This window comes from Pleurodeles waltl, chromosome 12, assembly GCF_031143425.1.
Source record: "Pleurodeles waltl isolate 20211129_DDA chromosome 12, aPleWal1.hap1.20221129, whole genome shotgun sequence".
Lineage (NCBI taxonomy): Eukaryota > Metazoa > Chordata > Amphibia > Caudata > Salamandridae > Pleurodeles > Pleurodeles waltl.
The window spans coordinates 664,153,079-664,168,676 of NC_090451.1; the positions used below are offsets into that span (position 1 = coordinate 664,153,079).

Genomic DNA, 15,598 nt, shown 5'->3' on the forward strand with positions numbered 1-15,598 from the left:
AATGATCGACATATGAGTTCTGCTGCTAGGTATGTGAACAGGACCATCCTTTGATAACTGAGAAAAGGAACTTCAGAGGTTGTTCTCACTTTTCATTTGTGACTAAATCTCCTACATTGTTTTAAATAAGCTTTTAATGAACAGTTTTTTCCCTTTCTCAATCGAACAATGAACTTGGGGCTTAAATTTTGTTTCATAAAATGCATCTTTAAATGGACCAATAATAATATTTACGGAAAATCTGTTAGTTTATGGTCAGGCTAAGGTATGGATATAGAAACAAATGCAATGCAATCAACCGTGTTGCAGACCCTAAAGATAGGATACAGTGTGTGACCAGTCTTATGAGAAAAGCTGATAAATGATGGGTTCAAGCTAAAAGGCTAAATACAACGAGGAGCAGGCAGGTGCTTAGAGTTAAAATCATCTAGAACCATCAATTTGGTAAAACCATCAATTCAGTAAAATCTTTTCACAGATGGTCTTGATCAATTAATCAGATATAAAATTATCTAGCACTTTGCTTATTAGCAGACAAGACTTACCCTTTTTTTCAGCCTGTGCTTGGATTTCCTCTTTTCTTTGGAGCGGCCTGTTCGTCTGTGAGACGATAGAAGAGGGTTGGTTTTGCTCGGAAGGCCATTCATTCGCTGACTTTTCCCACCGATGATACCTCTGCACTTTTCAAACCCACACAAGCAGAGTTGCTTAAAAAGAAAAATTACATTTTAAGAAACTGGAACAATGATACGACAAACACAGATGTTTCCTTCTCTTAAGCTATTCCAGAGAAACATAACTCATATTTGTTTTGATTTACCTTATTATGTAAATACATCAGTGGTTAATTTGTAAATAAAAAGGTGCCGATGCACAAAGTGCTCCTTTGAAACTTGTGGCTGCTGCAATTAAATGTGTGATCACAGAATACAGAGACAGCGTAATCCTAAAGCCATTGCAGGCCTCTTTAATTCATTTAAAGTCACTCCCTGTCCCATCAGCTCAGTCTTGTAGCTTTCTTCCTTTTTGATACTGTAGGAAGTTGGCTCTGTATGTGCTATTTCAAAGTAAGGAATAGCATGCACAGAGTCCAAGGGTTCCCCTTAGAGGTAAAATAGTGGTAAAAATAGATAATACTAATGCTCTATTTTGTGGTAGTGTGGTCGAGCAGTAGGCTTATCCAAGGAGTAGTGTTAAGCATTTGTTGTACATACACATAGACAATAAATGAGGTACACACACTCAGAGACAAATCCAGCCAATAGGTTTTGTATAGAAAAATATCTTTTCTTAGTTTATTTTAAGAACCACAGGTTCAAATTCTACATGTAATATCTTGTTCGAAAGGTATTGCAGGTAAGTACTTTAGGAACTTCAAGTCATAAAAAATGCATGTATACTTTTCAAGTTATTGACAAATAGCTGTTTTAAAAGTGGACACTTAGTGCAATTTTCACAGTTCCTGGGGGAGGTAAGTTTTTGTTAGTTTTACCAGGTAAGTAGGACACTTACAGGATTCAGTTCTTGGTCCAAGGTAGCCCACCGTTGGGGGTTCAGAGCAACCCCAAAGTCACCACACCAGCAGCTCAGGGACGGTCAGGTGCAGAGTTCAAAGTGGTGCCCAAAACACATAGGCTAGAATGGAGAGAAGGGGGTGCCCCGGTTCCGGTCTGCTTGCAGGTAAGTACCCGCGTCTTCGGAGGGCAGACCAGAGGGGTTTTGTAGGGCACCGGGGGGGACACAAGCCCACACAGAAATTTCACCCTCAGCGGCGCGGGGGCGGCCGGGTGCAGTGTAGAAACAGGCGTCGGGTTCGCAATGTTAGTCTATGAGAGATCTCGGGATCTCTTCAGCGCTGCAGGCAGGCAAGGGGGGGATTCCTCGGGGAAACCTCCACTTGGGCAAGGGAGAGGGACTCCTGGGGGTCACTTCTCCAGTGAAAGTCCGGTCCTTCGGGTCCTGGGGGCTGCGGGTGCAGGGTCTCTCCCAGGCGTCGGGACTTTGGATTCAAAGAGTCGCGGTCAGGGGAAGCCTCGGGATTCCCTCTGCAGGCGGCGCTGTGGGGGCTCAGGGGGGACAGGTTTTGGTACTCACAGTATCAGAGTAGTCCTGGGGTCCCTCCTGAGGTGTTGGATCTCCACCAGCCGAGTCGGGGTCGCCGGGTGCAGTGTTGCAAGTCTCACGCTTCTTGCGGGGAGCTTGCAGGGTTCTTTCAAAGCTGCTGGAAACAAAGTTGCAGCCTTTCTTGGAGCAGGTCCGCTGTCCTCGGGAGTTTCTTGTCTTTTTGAAGCAGGGGCAGTCCTCAGAGGATGTCGAGGTCGCTGGTCCCTTTGGAAGGCGTCGCTGGAGCAGGATCTTTGGAAGGCAGGAGACAGGCCGGTGAGTTTCTGGAGCCAAGGCAGTAGTCGTCTTCTGGTCTTCCTCTGCAGGGGTTTTCAGCTAGGCAGTCCTTCTTCTTGTAGTTGCAGGAATCTAATTTTCTAGGGTTCAGGGTAGCCCTTAAATACTAAATTTAAGGGCGTGTTTAGGTCTGGGGGGTTAGTAGCCAATGGCTACTAGCCCTGAGGGTGGGTACACCCTCTTTGTGCCTCCTCCCAAGGGGAGGGGGTCACAATCCTAACCCTATTGGGGGAATCCTCCATCTGCAAGATGGAGGATTTCTAAAAGTTAGAGTCACTTCAGCTCAGGACACCTTAGGGGCTGTCCTGACTGGCCAGTGACTCCTCCTTGTTTTTCTCATTATTTTCTCCGGCCTTGCCGCCAAAAGTGGGGCCTGGCCGGAGGGGGCGGGCAACTCCACTAGCTGGAGTGTCCTGCTGGGTTGGCACAAAGGAGGTGAGCCTTTGAGGCTCACCGCCAGGTGTGACAATTCCTGCCTGGGGGAGGTGTTAGCATCTCCACCCAGTGCAGGCTTTGTTACTGGCCTCAGAGTGACAAAGGCACTCTCCCCATGGGGCCAGCAACATGTCTCGGTTTGTGGCAGGCTGCTAAAACTAGTCAGCCTACACAGATAGTCGGTTAAGTTTCAGGGGGCACCTCTAAGGTGCCCTCTGGGGTGTATTTTACAATAAAATGTACACTGGCATCAGTGTGCATTTATTGTGCTGAGAAGTTTGATACCAAACTTCCCAGTTTTCAGTGTAGCCATTATGGTGCTGTGGAGTTCGTGTTTGACAAACTCCCAGACCATATACTCTTATGGCTACCCTGCACTTACAATGTCTAAGGTTTTGTTTAGACACTGTAGGGGTACCATGCTCATGCACTGGTACCCTCACCTATGGTATAGTGCACCCTGCCTTAGGGCTGTAAGGCCTGCTAGAGGGGTGTCTTACCTATACTGCATAGGCAGTGAGAGGCTGGCATGGCACCCTGAGGGGAGTGCCATGTCGACTTACTCGTTTTGTCCTCACTAGCACACACAAGCTGGCAAGCAGTGTGTCTGTGCTGAGTGAGAGGTCTCCAGGGTGGCATAAGACATGCTGCAGCCCTTAGAGACCTTCCTTGGCATCAGGGCCCTTGGTACTAGAAGTACCAGTTACAAGGGACTTATCTGGATGCCAGGGTCTGCCAATTGTGGATACAAAAGTACAGGTTAGGGAAAGAACACTGGTGCTGGGGCCTGGTTAGCAGGCCTCAGCACACTTTCAATTGTAAACATAGCATCAGCAAAGGCAAAAAGTCAGGGGGCAACCATGCCAAGGAGGCATTTCCTTACAGATACTTTTTCGTTTTTCCTTTCCTCGCCTTTCCCATATGTGTCTTTTGGTTGTAGTAAATGCCTGAGGCAGAAAACTAAGTTCTGGCCCTCAAAAGGTGACCCACACTGGAAACCACCGGCTCAAATTAAGCACTGAAATACATTCATTTTTAAAACAATATCAGATCTTATGCAAGTCAATGCTGGATTGTAGCTCAGGAGTTTGTTGACATACACATCTTCCACGTTGTCATCCGTTTATGTGAACATTTCCATTTCAGAGCATAAGGATTCTAGCTATTATATCTTAGAATTAAGTAACTAAAGTAGCCTTTTCTTTACGCACCTTATTTCTGAACCCACAACCACAGAGCAATTGTTGGTACACAGTCAAGATTCACAATACCATGCTCTAACCCTCAGCTATAGAAGGGAAAAGGTTAATTACTCATAACAATAGTTTTGAAACTTGTGACTATTATAGCGTTAAAGCCTGCCACAGTGGGCTATACCGGCCATTAAAGGCCCGCTCCAGTGTTAAAGGCCCTAGCCAAAGGCTTTAAAAAGGTAACGGGCCTTTAATGGCAGGAATAGCCCAGCTATGGCTGGCTATAAGACTATTACAACATTCCGCCACTAAAGGGCAGAATGTTCTAATTAGTCCCCTTGGGCTCCTTGAGGCCTTTATTCACAGCAACAGTTGTGAAAAACAAACATTGGAATGTTGATGCTCCTTGGCTTTTACCAGCCACTAGAAGCCCGGAGGCCTCAATTGTCTTTAATGAAGCGCTCAACATTCCAATGTTCTAATATAGCCTTAGAACCCGCCGTAGCGGGCTCTACCGGCTATTAAAGGCCCGCTCTCCGCGTTAAATGCCTGAGCCGAAGGTGAGGGCATTTAACAAGGGAGAGGGACTTTAATAGCCGATAGAGCCCGCTACGGCGGGTTCTAAGGCTATTAGAACATTCTGCCACTCCGGGCAGAATGTTCTATTAAAAAAAAAAAAATCACGGAGCCCGAGGGGATTAAAATCACCTCGGGCTCCGTGAGGCTTTGTTCACAGCTGTTGCTGTGAACAAAGCGAACATTGGAATGTTGGCGCTGCGGGCTTTTACCGGCCAGGAAACGCCTGCAGCACTCCATTGTTTTCAATGGAGCCCCCAGCATTCCAATGTTCTAATCTTGATTTAAATGCTGTGCATAATTCTTCCAAATAGTGTTATGAAACAGGATCTTGTTATTAAAATAAAATGTTAAAAAGGCAACAATCACAACATTCAGCAGAGCCAGCATGACTTCTTATGGTGTAGAACTGAAGACCACAATGCCCACTATGTTTGCCTTCTTCAGAGTGTATTTTCCCTGAAGGTGTAATGTATTGAATTGCATTATGTTGTACTGGTATTTTCACATCCTTTCTAAGACAGAAAGAGTTTGCTCAATTTCTGAGTAAGTAGTCACTCTTTATGCATAATTTATATAGCTCTTCCTGCTCTGACCAGATCTCTAATTTTCAGTGGCCTCCTGGCCACCCTTTGGATTCACAATTGAAAGTATGTTGGTGGTAGTTTGGTCCATGTGGGAAAAATGTAATGCAGTGAGTGAGGATTCGAAGCCGAGGAGAAATGCTGTGTCAGTCATTAACAGAGCATAAGCATGTGTTGTAGACCAGTATAGGAGACAGGTACTTTAAATAGTTTGATGATGCTGCTATATAGAGAGGTTGACCCATTATGGTGTATAGATAATCCAACCGTTGGGAATATCTTATGTAGCTGTGCACTGTTGTGAGCAAAAATCTGGAAGCCATCTCACAGTTTCTAGTACATCTCCAGCCTATTTGGTTTACACCAATTTTTCCATGGCATGAACTATCTTGGAAAGAGAAGTCATATGCAATGTTCTAGAGTCTGAGTCATGTTTTGGGTAAAGCAAGTTTTTATTTCTTTTATGCATTCTCTATTGTTGATCATTCATATTATGGGTAGGATGTTCCATAGTTAGTAAGCTTCTTCAGAGAAGAATTCCACCTATGCTGTTTTTTTTGTAAGAGGGGACAATAAGTAACATGTCATGTTAGAACTCATACACATGTTAATACTGGATTGGATAAAAATAAGTCCCGTAATGTGAATGCACTGTGGTTGTGCAAATGACTTTGAAGTATCTTTTCTTGCAAGCAGCAAGCAGTGCGGCGCAATAGGGTAGAGTGATGTGGTAACGTCTGCTCAGACTTAGAACTTATCTCACTCAATATATTTTAGGTCTGCACTCTCTATTCCTGCATCCTTTATTCTAGTAATTAGGATGTGTGGTCCATAGGGCTGAAACTCTTTTGAGAATATAGTCACTCCACTGGAGTCTACTGTTCTTGAGGTCATCTTAGATAGGAATTAATATTGATTACGTGCCACTACCAGGTCAGAATCCTGTTTTTGGTCAGACAGAAAGCACATTTTGTCAAGGAAATCTGAGATCTAAGCCAGTGTTGCATTTTCTATCAATTCACAGTGAAATGCCCCTTTCGAGATAGGTGTTTCATCTGTTAGTTTCCCACCATTTAGTTCATTCTTCCTATGGGCCAGCTTGATGTAAGGCTTTTTTTGTGTTTTCTGGGAAATTCTCCTGGTGATAGTGATTTCTTGACTTTTGCTCTGTCGGTCTAGTCATGGCTTTGAGAATATATGGAGGGGTACAAGTGAATGGGTGGTCCAGCAATGGTTACTGTGACAACTGGCTCCATGATTTATTTTATAGCTATGAGACTAAACAAGCATAGTTCTGGATGTGCTTTATTGTCATCACAATTCAGCTCAGTAACAAGTGGTGCTCCCAGCTGCCATATTTAGAAGGTGGGCGTGGAGCTCTAACTGCTTTGCTTATTTAGTTCAGTGTTCTGCAAGAGAGTTCCACATTTGCTTTAAGTGACTTGTAGCGTGTTTGGTAAAGCCTGGTCTTCTGAATTCACCAATAATATTGAATAGTTTGTTGGTCAAATTGATGGTATCTGAAATGAATGAGATTTGTTGGCTAATTATTGAAGCCCTGGTAGATTGAGCATAGTCATTGGGGAATGATTTTATCTTTTAGGTCATACTTTTCCTCCACTGTTTTAGAATTTGGATTTCCTTTTTGTTTTGCAGATTTATACTTTATTTGAGCTAGCCTACCTTATGTCATAGTTACCTCTTTTTTAGAGGTTTTAAGTGGAGCCACTTTGTTGAGAACTTCTGTTAGCTAGTGATAGAATTGGTTTATGGACATCAATGTGGTAAGGGGCAGAGTTACTAATATTTTTTTCTGGAATGAATTGCTACTGCAACCCTTCCATGATCTGTTAAAGGTGGTGCCAATAGATTTGGTTGCTGGTCATGGCAGGAGGCACTAGGAGTTTTAGATTTAAGCAAACGACAAAGGGATTTCTCTAAGTAATCGGCTGAGCTTCTCTCAATGAGGTCCGCTGAGTTTAATATAACGTCATGAGTATGGTCTGAATTGTGTGTAGCCAGCCAGGGTGATGAGCTGCAGTAACTAAATGGTTCAAAGCCAGCTGTCCATCTGAGGTCCAATTTTTTTGTAGTATGTGTTGAGGTCTTCTAGGGTTCACAGATTAAGGTGGTCAACTGTGATATTCGATGAAGTCCAGCAGAGTGCCTACAAGTGTTGTTTGGTGTTGATGGATCAGAAGGAATGAGGTGGTAAAGGTGCAAGTGGTGGGTACTCTGATGTTGAGTGATGTTTGATCATGGTGGTAGCTTTAGAGACTCTGTAGACTATAGCCTCCCATGCTGCTTGGTATGGCTCTACAGAGTATTAGGCAATAATTGGTATGGCTTCATGTAGAATGGCTGGAGCATACTTGTGCATGTATGTTTCTGTGCTAGAATCACTTAGCAGGTTGCATATATGCATGCCATTATTTAAGAAATAAGAGCTGATGAGGATGCATGGCACCTGTATGTTGAGTGGGTGATCTGAAGGTTGTCTCAGTCCTGTTTGTTTTATTCGAATTTGATAACTTCTCTTGGTGTAGGGACTACTTTCTCTGTGATGCAGTCTGTTCACCGTTCTTTAGATCGAGTTTCGGGATTTGAGGTGCCTTAAGTGAACAGAGATTGACATATTGCCATTCTAGTTGTTGCTCCAATGGTTCCAGCTGTAGTTATAGTGGCTGCTCTGGAGATTGTCAAAGCTGATATTGCTTTGATGTTAGATCCTTGGACGGCTTTCTACTGTGGTCTGATCGAATGGTGTGCAAGCTTACTGAAGGACTTAGGGGTTGTTTTTGTTGTCCTTGATGTGTTTCATTGCCCTTGGCGCACAGGTTGGTCCTTGTATGCTCTAGTTGATGTAGCAAACTATATAGGTATGGCTTTGACTCAAGTTCATCAAATTTACCCAAAAGAGTGAGTAGAGAGTTGATGAAGTTAGGGTTGGAGGAATACTGAGAAATGGGATATGTGAGTGTGTTTGTAGTACTTACAGTAGAGGGAGGGCTAATGGTGGAATGTGGTTGAACAGTAGGTGTTAATATCAGAAATGGGTAATTAATTTGAGGGTATTGGATTCTCAATATAAGTTTATTTAAGTGCTTTGGCACAAGTACCTTCCGCACAAAAAATCTATAGTGAAAATGCATCACTCCAGTATAGTTAATTAAATTGTCAAAAACAGCAGTGTCTGTGAAATGTCCTCGTGTGCACTAATGATATGGATTCGTATCAGTTCATGGAGTGCTGCATCATTACAATACAGTTGGATAGAAAGGTTAAAACAGTACAGCCTGTGTACTGTCCCCTAGTGCATTAATAATAATGAATATTAGTTTATGGGGTGAAATCGGTCTCCGTCTTGGTTCTGGAGGCTATACTGACCCAATCCCGATGGCGAGTATGCAACAAAAGGAGCTGTGTGGTGCTCAACCCTTGCTATAAGTGCTTTCAGAGTCCACCATTGCTTGGATGAGACCATTACTGGGGTAATTCGAATGATACAGTCAAATGATCCCTGAACTTGTGTCCACTGCTGGTCTAGTTCTTCCTGTAATGGCTGCATGTGCAGTCTGCAATCTGGGATCAAGGTCAATCAAGAGAAAAGCATTCCAAGGAGCGACTTGTACAGTCGATCTGAAACAGGCTCTCTTTTGGTAAGCCTTTGGGCTAACTGCTGAATTCTGTTCTGGTTCTCCAGAGAGACCAACACTTTGCCTGTTTTGGTGTCTATGATTGCGCCGAGGAGGGTTAGCCTTGTTTTCAGATTAAGAGACAAATCCTGCATATTCGTTTTGAGACTTAGCTTCTTGAACAACAAGAGGCATAGTTTCATATTCTTCTGTGGCTTGTTGAGATGTTGGAACCTTTATTAACCAATCTTCCAAGCCTGGGAATACTTCCACTCCCTTTCTACCTCAGGTGAACTGCCACATGGGCTAGACATTTGGTGAATATACATGGGGCTGGATTTAATTAGAAAGGGAGAACCTTGAACTAGTAGTGGGTGCCGGATACCTGTAATCGTAAGTACTTTCGATGTTTGGGTTGAATGGGAATATGGAAGTATGCATCCTGGAGGTCGAGAGCGGTCATATTGTCCCATGACTGAGAAGGTGTAAAATGTCCTGTAAGGTGACCATCCAAAATAACTGATTTTTCAAATACTTTCTTAGCTTCCAAAGCTTTAAAATCAGGCGCAAGTCTCCTGACTTTTTCCTGATGAGGAAGAAATGGGAGTCAAAACCGATTACCTTATGAGACTTTGGGACGTTCTCTATCACCACTCCTTTTTTTTTTTTTTTTTACCATAATAGAAACTTCCATCAGTAGTTCTTTTAGATGAAGAGCGGGTTCTCCATTGGGAGGGACATTTGGTGGTTTGTTCATGAGTTTGAGGGTATGTCCCTGAGCTAAGATGTCCAGGATCCATTTGTCCTTTGTTATACGGGACCACTGATGAAGGAAGAAGGAAATACGACCCCCAAGATGCTTTGTCTAACTGTGAGGGTAGCCAGCACCAGTGTAAGGTCAGTTTTCTTGCAGTGTCTCCCTCAGGTGAGCTGCTTCCCTCTTGTCGGCTGGTTGTATGCTGCCGAAGGTGGATGCCTTCACTGCTGTGCGTATTACAAATGATATTGCCCCTGATAAGACTGATATTGTTGCCTATAGGATTGAAATCCTCCTCAATAGGAAAAATAGCTTATGCCCCTGGTTCCTTGAAATGACTGCCTCTGCATTTGAAATGTTTCCAAGGATCTGCCAGTATTGTGTCTGTCTTGATCGCTTGGACAGCGTCATCAATGTGTTTGCTAAACAACACTTCTCCATTGTAAGGCACAGCCAAGATCTTACTCTGGACTTCTGGTCTGAAGGATGTAGCTCTCAGCGAGGCTTGCCTTCTGAGCAGAGCCGCTCCAGCTAACTGTCGATATCCTGTTGAGGTGATATCAATGGCACAGTCTATTATCTCCGCAGAGGCTTGTTCTCCCTCTTGGAGAAACTTTTTGGCATCCTCTTTAAAGTCTACTGGCAGGAGGTCTATAAATTGTGCCATATCCAACCACATCTGCCTGTCAAATCTTCCTGGTATTGCTAGGGAATTGGCTGCCCGCACTGTGAGAGCTGCCATGCTAGAAAAACGTTTGCCAATGTTGTCAAGGTGGCGTCCATCTCTATCCGGTGGCGTAGTAATAGGGGTGGAAGGATTCTTTGAGTGCCTGTAAGCTGCTCGACTGATAACTGAGTCTGGCTTAGGGATGACTTACTAGGCCAGCTGCTGCGCCACCTGTTTGTTGCATTATATTTCTTGTCTAGCCATGACTGCCGACAGAGTGGCTGGATCCTTCATTGTGTGAATGCCCTCTTGCCAGATGAACTCTATTATGGGAATCACCTTACAAACTTCTTCATGGGTTCCTTATAGTTGTCAATGAAACAGTCCATCTGTTTGGTGGATAAAGGTAGTTAAAACCGTGATATTATGAAAACCACCTATATCATCCAGTGGCAAATCTACTGAAGGATGAGATGGTGTGTGTACTACATAATCATCCCACTCAGTAGTAATTGAGGCCAGATCCCTTATCTCTTCTTCTGAAGTGTCAGGGTCATCTACTGGAGGATCTGCCAATAGTAGTGTTGATAAGAGGGCTACCGGTAGAGGCAGTGCATGAGGAGAAGTGTGGGGTTTGTTGTTGTGGAGACCTCATAGGTGTTTGTAGCTGTGACGTAGGCTCAATTGCTGCAGGTTCTGGGAAGCATCTGTAACAATCCGGGAGCATGTCCTGCAGGTTGGAGATTACACCATCCGGGAGTATGTCCTGCAGGTTGGAGATTAGTTCTCATGGCATCTGAACTGTTTGCTTCTGTAGACCTTGTGTAGAATTGACAGGGTATTGTTCTTGTAACAGTTCACCTACATATGTTTCATCTTGATAGCAATGGTCATCATCATCTTGATACTCAACATGTAACTCTGAAGGCCTATGAGCGACTCCAAAGAGGCCTTCGTCATCTAATACCTCATCTAGCAAATGAGGCTGTGGGAATGGCAACATTTTACTAGGAGACGTGTGGGCAGGAAGAATGACGTCAATCGGAGATTTTCCAGCCAGTGGCATGATGGGAGTAGGCATTAAAGGCGTTAGTGGTGTCTTTGTCGATGGTGGGTCTGCTGGTTTCGTCATCCTCGATGATGGTTTCTTAGGCTTTTCAGCACTTATAGGCATTTTAGCTGAGGAAACTGTCGTTGATGAGGGTCTCATTGACGATGGAGTTGTTGACGGGACTGTAGTCGATGGCATCCTTCTCGCCAAAGCTGTCGTCGACTGTGTCTTCAGCGATGGTGCTGCCCTTGTCAGTGTGCTCGTTGACGAGTCTGTTGACGACAGTGGTGTCAGTAACAATGAGGTTGTCAAGCTTCTTTAAATGGCTGCTTAATGTAGGAGAGACAGGGGCCTTATTTGCTGATGGTGCTGTCAACAGTATTTTATTTCAGGAGATTATAGTTGACAACGACAGCTTGTTACAGAGGCACTCTCTTTTGTCAAAAGAATTGATTTTGACGATTTAAGCATGTGAATCTATGAAAGATCCAATAATAGAGAAATCATGAAAATAGCATTAGACCTGCAGGTCAAGGAACTTGAATAATCTACTCGACTTAACTGTAATGCCCTTGATCCATAACCAACTCTCAAATTGTGTGATCCTATGCAAATATTTTATTTGACAGAATTGCATTTTTCTTCATTCTCTAATGAGTGAAACTTCAAATATGTGAGTTCAGCATTTCTGCTTTACCAAAAAACCTATTTTGTTTGATTAAACAGACTAAACGTTTTCTCCATGTGTAATAAGAATCTAGCCTACATAAAGGGTACACATAATCCATGACTTGCCTTTTAGTTAACGAATAGCATTACCATCAGGGCAGGAGTGTTTCTCAGTTTGTTTAAACACTCACTATTAATAAATATATTACTAAACATGATGTAGTGGCGCACTGTCATTTACAGACAAGATGTTTCCAGGAAATGTCCAAAAACCTTCCACATAACTTTTAGCTTTACTGATAAAACTATATAGCGTATTAACAATAATCTGTGAAAAATGTGTTTCAGAAAACATATTTATCATTAGCACATCACCAAGTAAAGTGTTCTGATTTGTTTTCATCCTATTACAATCTTTTTTTCATCACACAGAAGTACAAAAAAAGGGCTTTCACAACTACTGTAATATATTTTGAACTGTTTGTACAGTTGTCTTAGTTATTTAAATGTTGTGTGTTAGAAAAACTGTGACACCCTACAGCTTTCATTTCACACTCTTTGTACAGCATGTTAAGACAGTTCACCTTACAAAATACTGGAAACTTTGCAGTCAGGAGGCAAAGTAATTACAAGAAGACAAATCTGACTTTAGACCCCTGTCTCTGAACACAGAGCAAATGAGACAAGATGTGAACAAGATTTAAAGGTGTCTTTATGGCTCCTTCACTTTCTTACTGAAGAGAGCACCTATTCTTAGGTCAACTCGCCAGAAGGGGCGAGTAGGTTTCGACCTGATAAAATACGACTTGCCATAGCGAGTAAGCGAGTAGTTTTTTCGAGGTCTGCTGCCAACTAGTGGAAACCTGAATTTGAAACATCCATCGCCACCTCAATAATGGAAGAGGTCAGTTCTCATTCCTTTCTGCTAGCTCTTGCTGTTTCCCACTTATCCTCAGGAATAAGATTCAGTAATGGAGCTACGTCATGTCACATCTGGCGATCATATTGACTTAGAACCACGAGGGCACACTAGCTGTCCTAGCTGAGGTTGCTCCCATAATGGAAATTCTCCAGCTCAGATTATCAAAATGTTTGTTATCTTTATCCGGCTAACTAGATGATGACATTATTGGGGTCTTGGCTCTTCTTTAAGCGCCTGCAGCAAATTATTGAATGTGGTCTAGTATAACCACTGAGGCAAGTCGGAGCTGAATCGGGGGTTCTGCATTTGTTTTCATGACAAGAGATCACAGCTGGACTGGTACCAGTGTCTTCATTAATTTTAAACCTTGGGACCAGATTTAATTAAGAATAGGTATGAATTTAACATATTTATGAGGATGCTCTTTAAAGTCATAAATAAAACAAGGTTGGTCTACATAGGTCATTGGTTCACTGAACGTCTGGGCAGCTCTTTCAATCAACAAATGAAATTTAGAGATGTCAATAGTAGCATCTAGTGGAATTGGCTGATCATTTCCACTTGGGACAATAAAATCTCAGCCATTATCAACCCTTCCATCACCGTCGGGTGGCAGTTCAGCTTCCTCTACTTCTATATCAGAACAGGCAGAACCATTAGAGTAAACGTCATCCGTGTCTTCCCCATGAACTGATGCCCTTGGCGTTGGAGCTGGGAATAGCAGCGATGGCTGCCTAGGAGGTGACAATGGCAAAGGACCTAGTTCAGGAAGCGGGAGGACAGGAGCAGCAGGCAAGTCCATGCTAGGATTACTGGTTGCTGTTGTAATAACTTAGTAAAAGTATCCAGCATTTGTTACAACATTGATAAGAAGGCCATTGGCACCTGGACCACCATCTGGCTCTCTATAACATCTAGGGGGTTTCGAAGTTAAATCCGTTTGATTACCTCCAGACTCCTGCTGATGCACATATTCATTGTAGGACTACTCATTGTCCATTGCCTCTGCTTCAAAATCTGGGACATCTCTCACATCCAATTGTAAGCTGTCAGTGTGGCGTAATCACTAGCCTCTTCTTCCTTGTCTGACTGCAATAACTGTACTGGAGGCAAATCCGTGATCCTGACTGTTGAAAAAACATTTACTCACATGTTTTTCATTGACAGCGTGGTTCCCAACGGTGATGCAGTCAACGGTATGGTCATCGCCGTCAACTGTATGGTCAACGCTGTTGACAGTATAGTCTTCGCCACTGACGGTATTGTTGTTGACAACTGTATGCTCATCGTCAACGATATAATCGTCGATGTAATGCTCAATGGTATCACTGTCATCAATGGTGTTATCGTCAACGGTATCTTTGTCGTCGATAATGGAGTTAAGAAGTGAAGAAGGTTTCACTTGAAGACTTCTCTATTGCCACAGGTGAGTCTCTGTAGTGCTCAAACTCTGGTTTGTCAGAAGAAAAGGTGGCTGCAAACGCTGTATCAAATAGCTAATGCTCAGGAAACTTTAAAAGTCTCCTCTTGTGCGCTGCCTTCATGGAAGTTCTAAGGTGTGGGGGTGGGGGGGACTTCACACATAATCTTCCCCTGAAAATGGGACATCTCCTTTAGAAGGAAGAAAATTATCTTTATTCCTAAACAATGCCAACCTCCTTTCTTTGTTTTTAAGAGTCTTAATGGAGAAAGACGTACAGATCTTGCAATCTGCTGACTTATGTTTAGGATAAAGACAATAAATACACAGAGTGTGGGTCATCAGTGTAAATTTTCTTGCTGCCTCCAGATAAACATGTTTTAAAAAGAGATCTCTTCTCTTTGACAGCCATAGTGACAACTGTTGGCAGTTGCTTGTCAGACCAAAAGATCTCCCTGGTCCACAAGAAAACCAGTTAGTTACCTGTAACTTAAGTTCTCCAGAATTTGTATCTTTCATAGATTCAGATGCTTGAATCATTCCCGGTTGTCGAAGCGGGAGTCTCACAGTAACATTAAATAGCAGTATAAAGAAATTCTACATATAAAACAATGTTAAAGTGCATTCACTTTTACAGTCTATTGTCATCATTTGAAAAGACCCGAAGTTCAGCCAATCAGGCGACAGCACCCCTTAGAGCCCTCACCACAGAAGTTCCAGTCTCTCAGATTTTCAAACACAAGTGAGATAAGGGGAGCCTCTATTGGAAGGAGGGTGTTTTATATGTGAGCCTATGAAATATACCAATACTGGAGAATTGAAGTTACAGGTCATTAACTCATTTTCTTCTCCAGCAGTGGATGTTTCATGGATTCTCATGCTTGAATCAGAATAGCAAGCAGTTCTGTAGTTTTCCATATTGTGACATTATCACCTTTGCAGATGGCGGGTTGTAAAATAACAATCATAATAATAATTATACACATACTGGAATGCATTAGTATCAACCCATAATGTGTAATATAACTTGAGATGTCAAACAAGGTAGCATTCAAATTAACAGTCTCACCTTATTGAAATAGATACAGTTACAGTGCCTGGCCGACTGCTGCATCACTCCGGTGTGCCACATCCAGGCCAACAGTGCTGAGTGAAAGTGTGGACTCTCTTCCATGTTGCAGCATGGCAGGTTTTCTCAAAAGGAACACCTGCCAACGAGGCTGCCCTTGTGAAGTGTACTTTTGCCTTAGAGGAAAGTGGTTTGCCCACCTTGGATTGTCAAAACTGTA

General features: G+C 43.0%; 1 protein-coding gene across 2 annotated transcripts in view; it reads right to left on the bottom strand.

Moving 5' to 3' along the window:
* ASH1L (ASH1 like histone lysine methyltransferase) overlaps window positions 1–15,598 on the bottom strand; it is a 719,892-nt gene that overhangs the window by 253,511 nt on the left and 450,783 nt on the right. For both annotated transcript variants that reach the window (XM_069218459.1, XM_069218458.1), the window contains exon 14: window positions 546–707. In XM_069218459.1, the coding sequence (XP_069074560.1) occupies window positions 546–707 (162 nt within the window). The remainder of the gene's footprint in view (window positions 1–545; window positions 708–15,598) is intronic.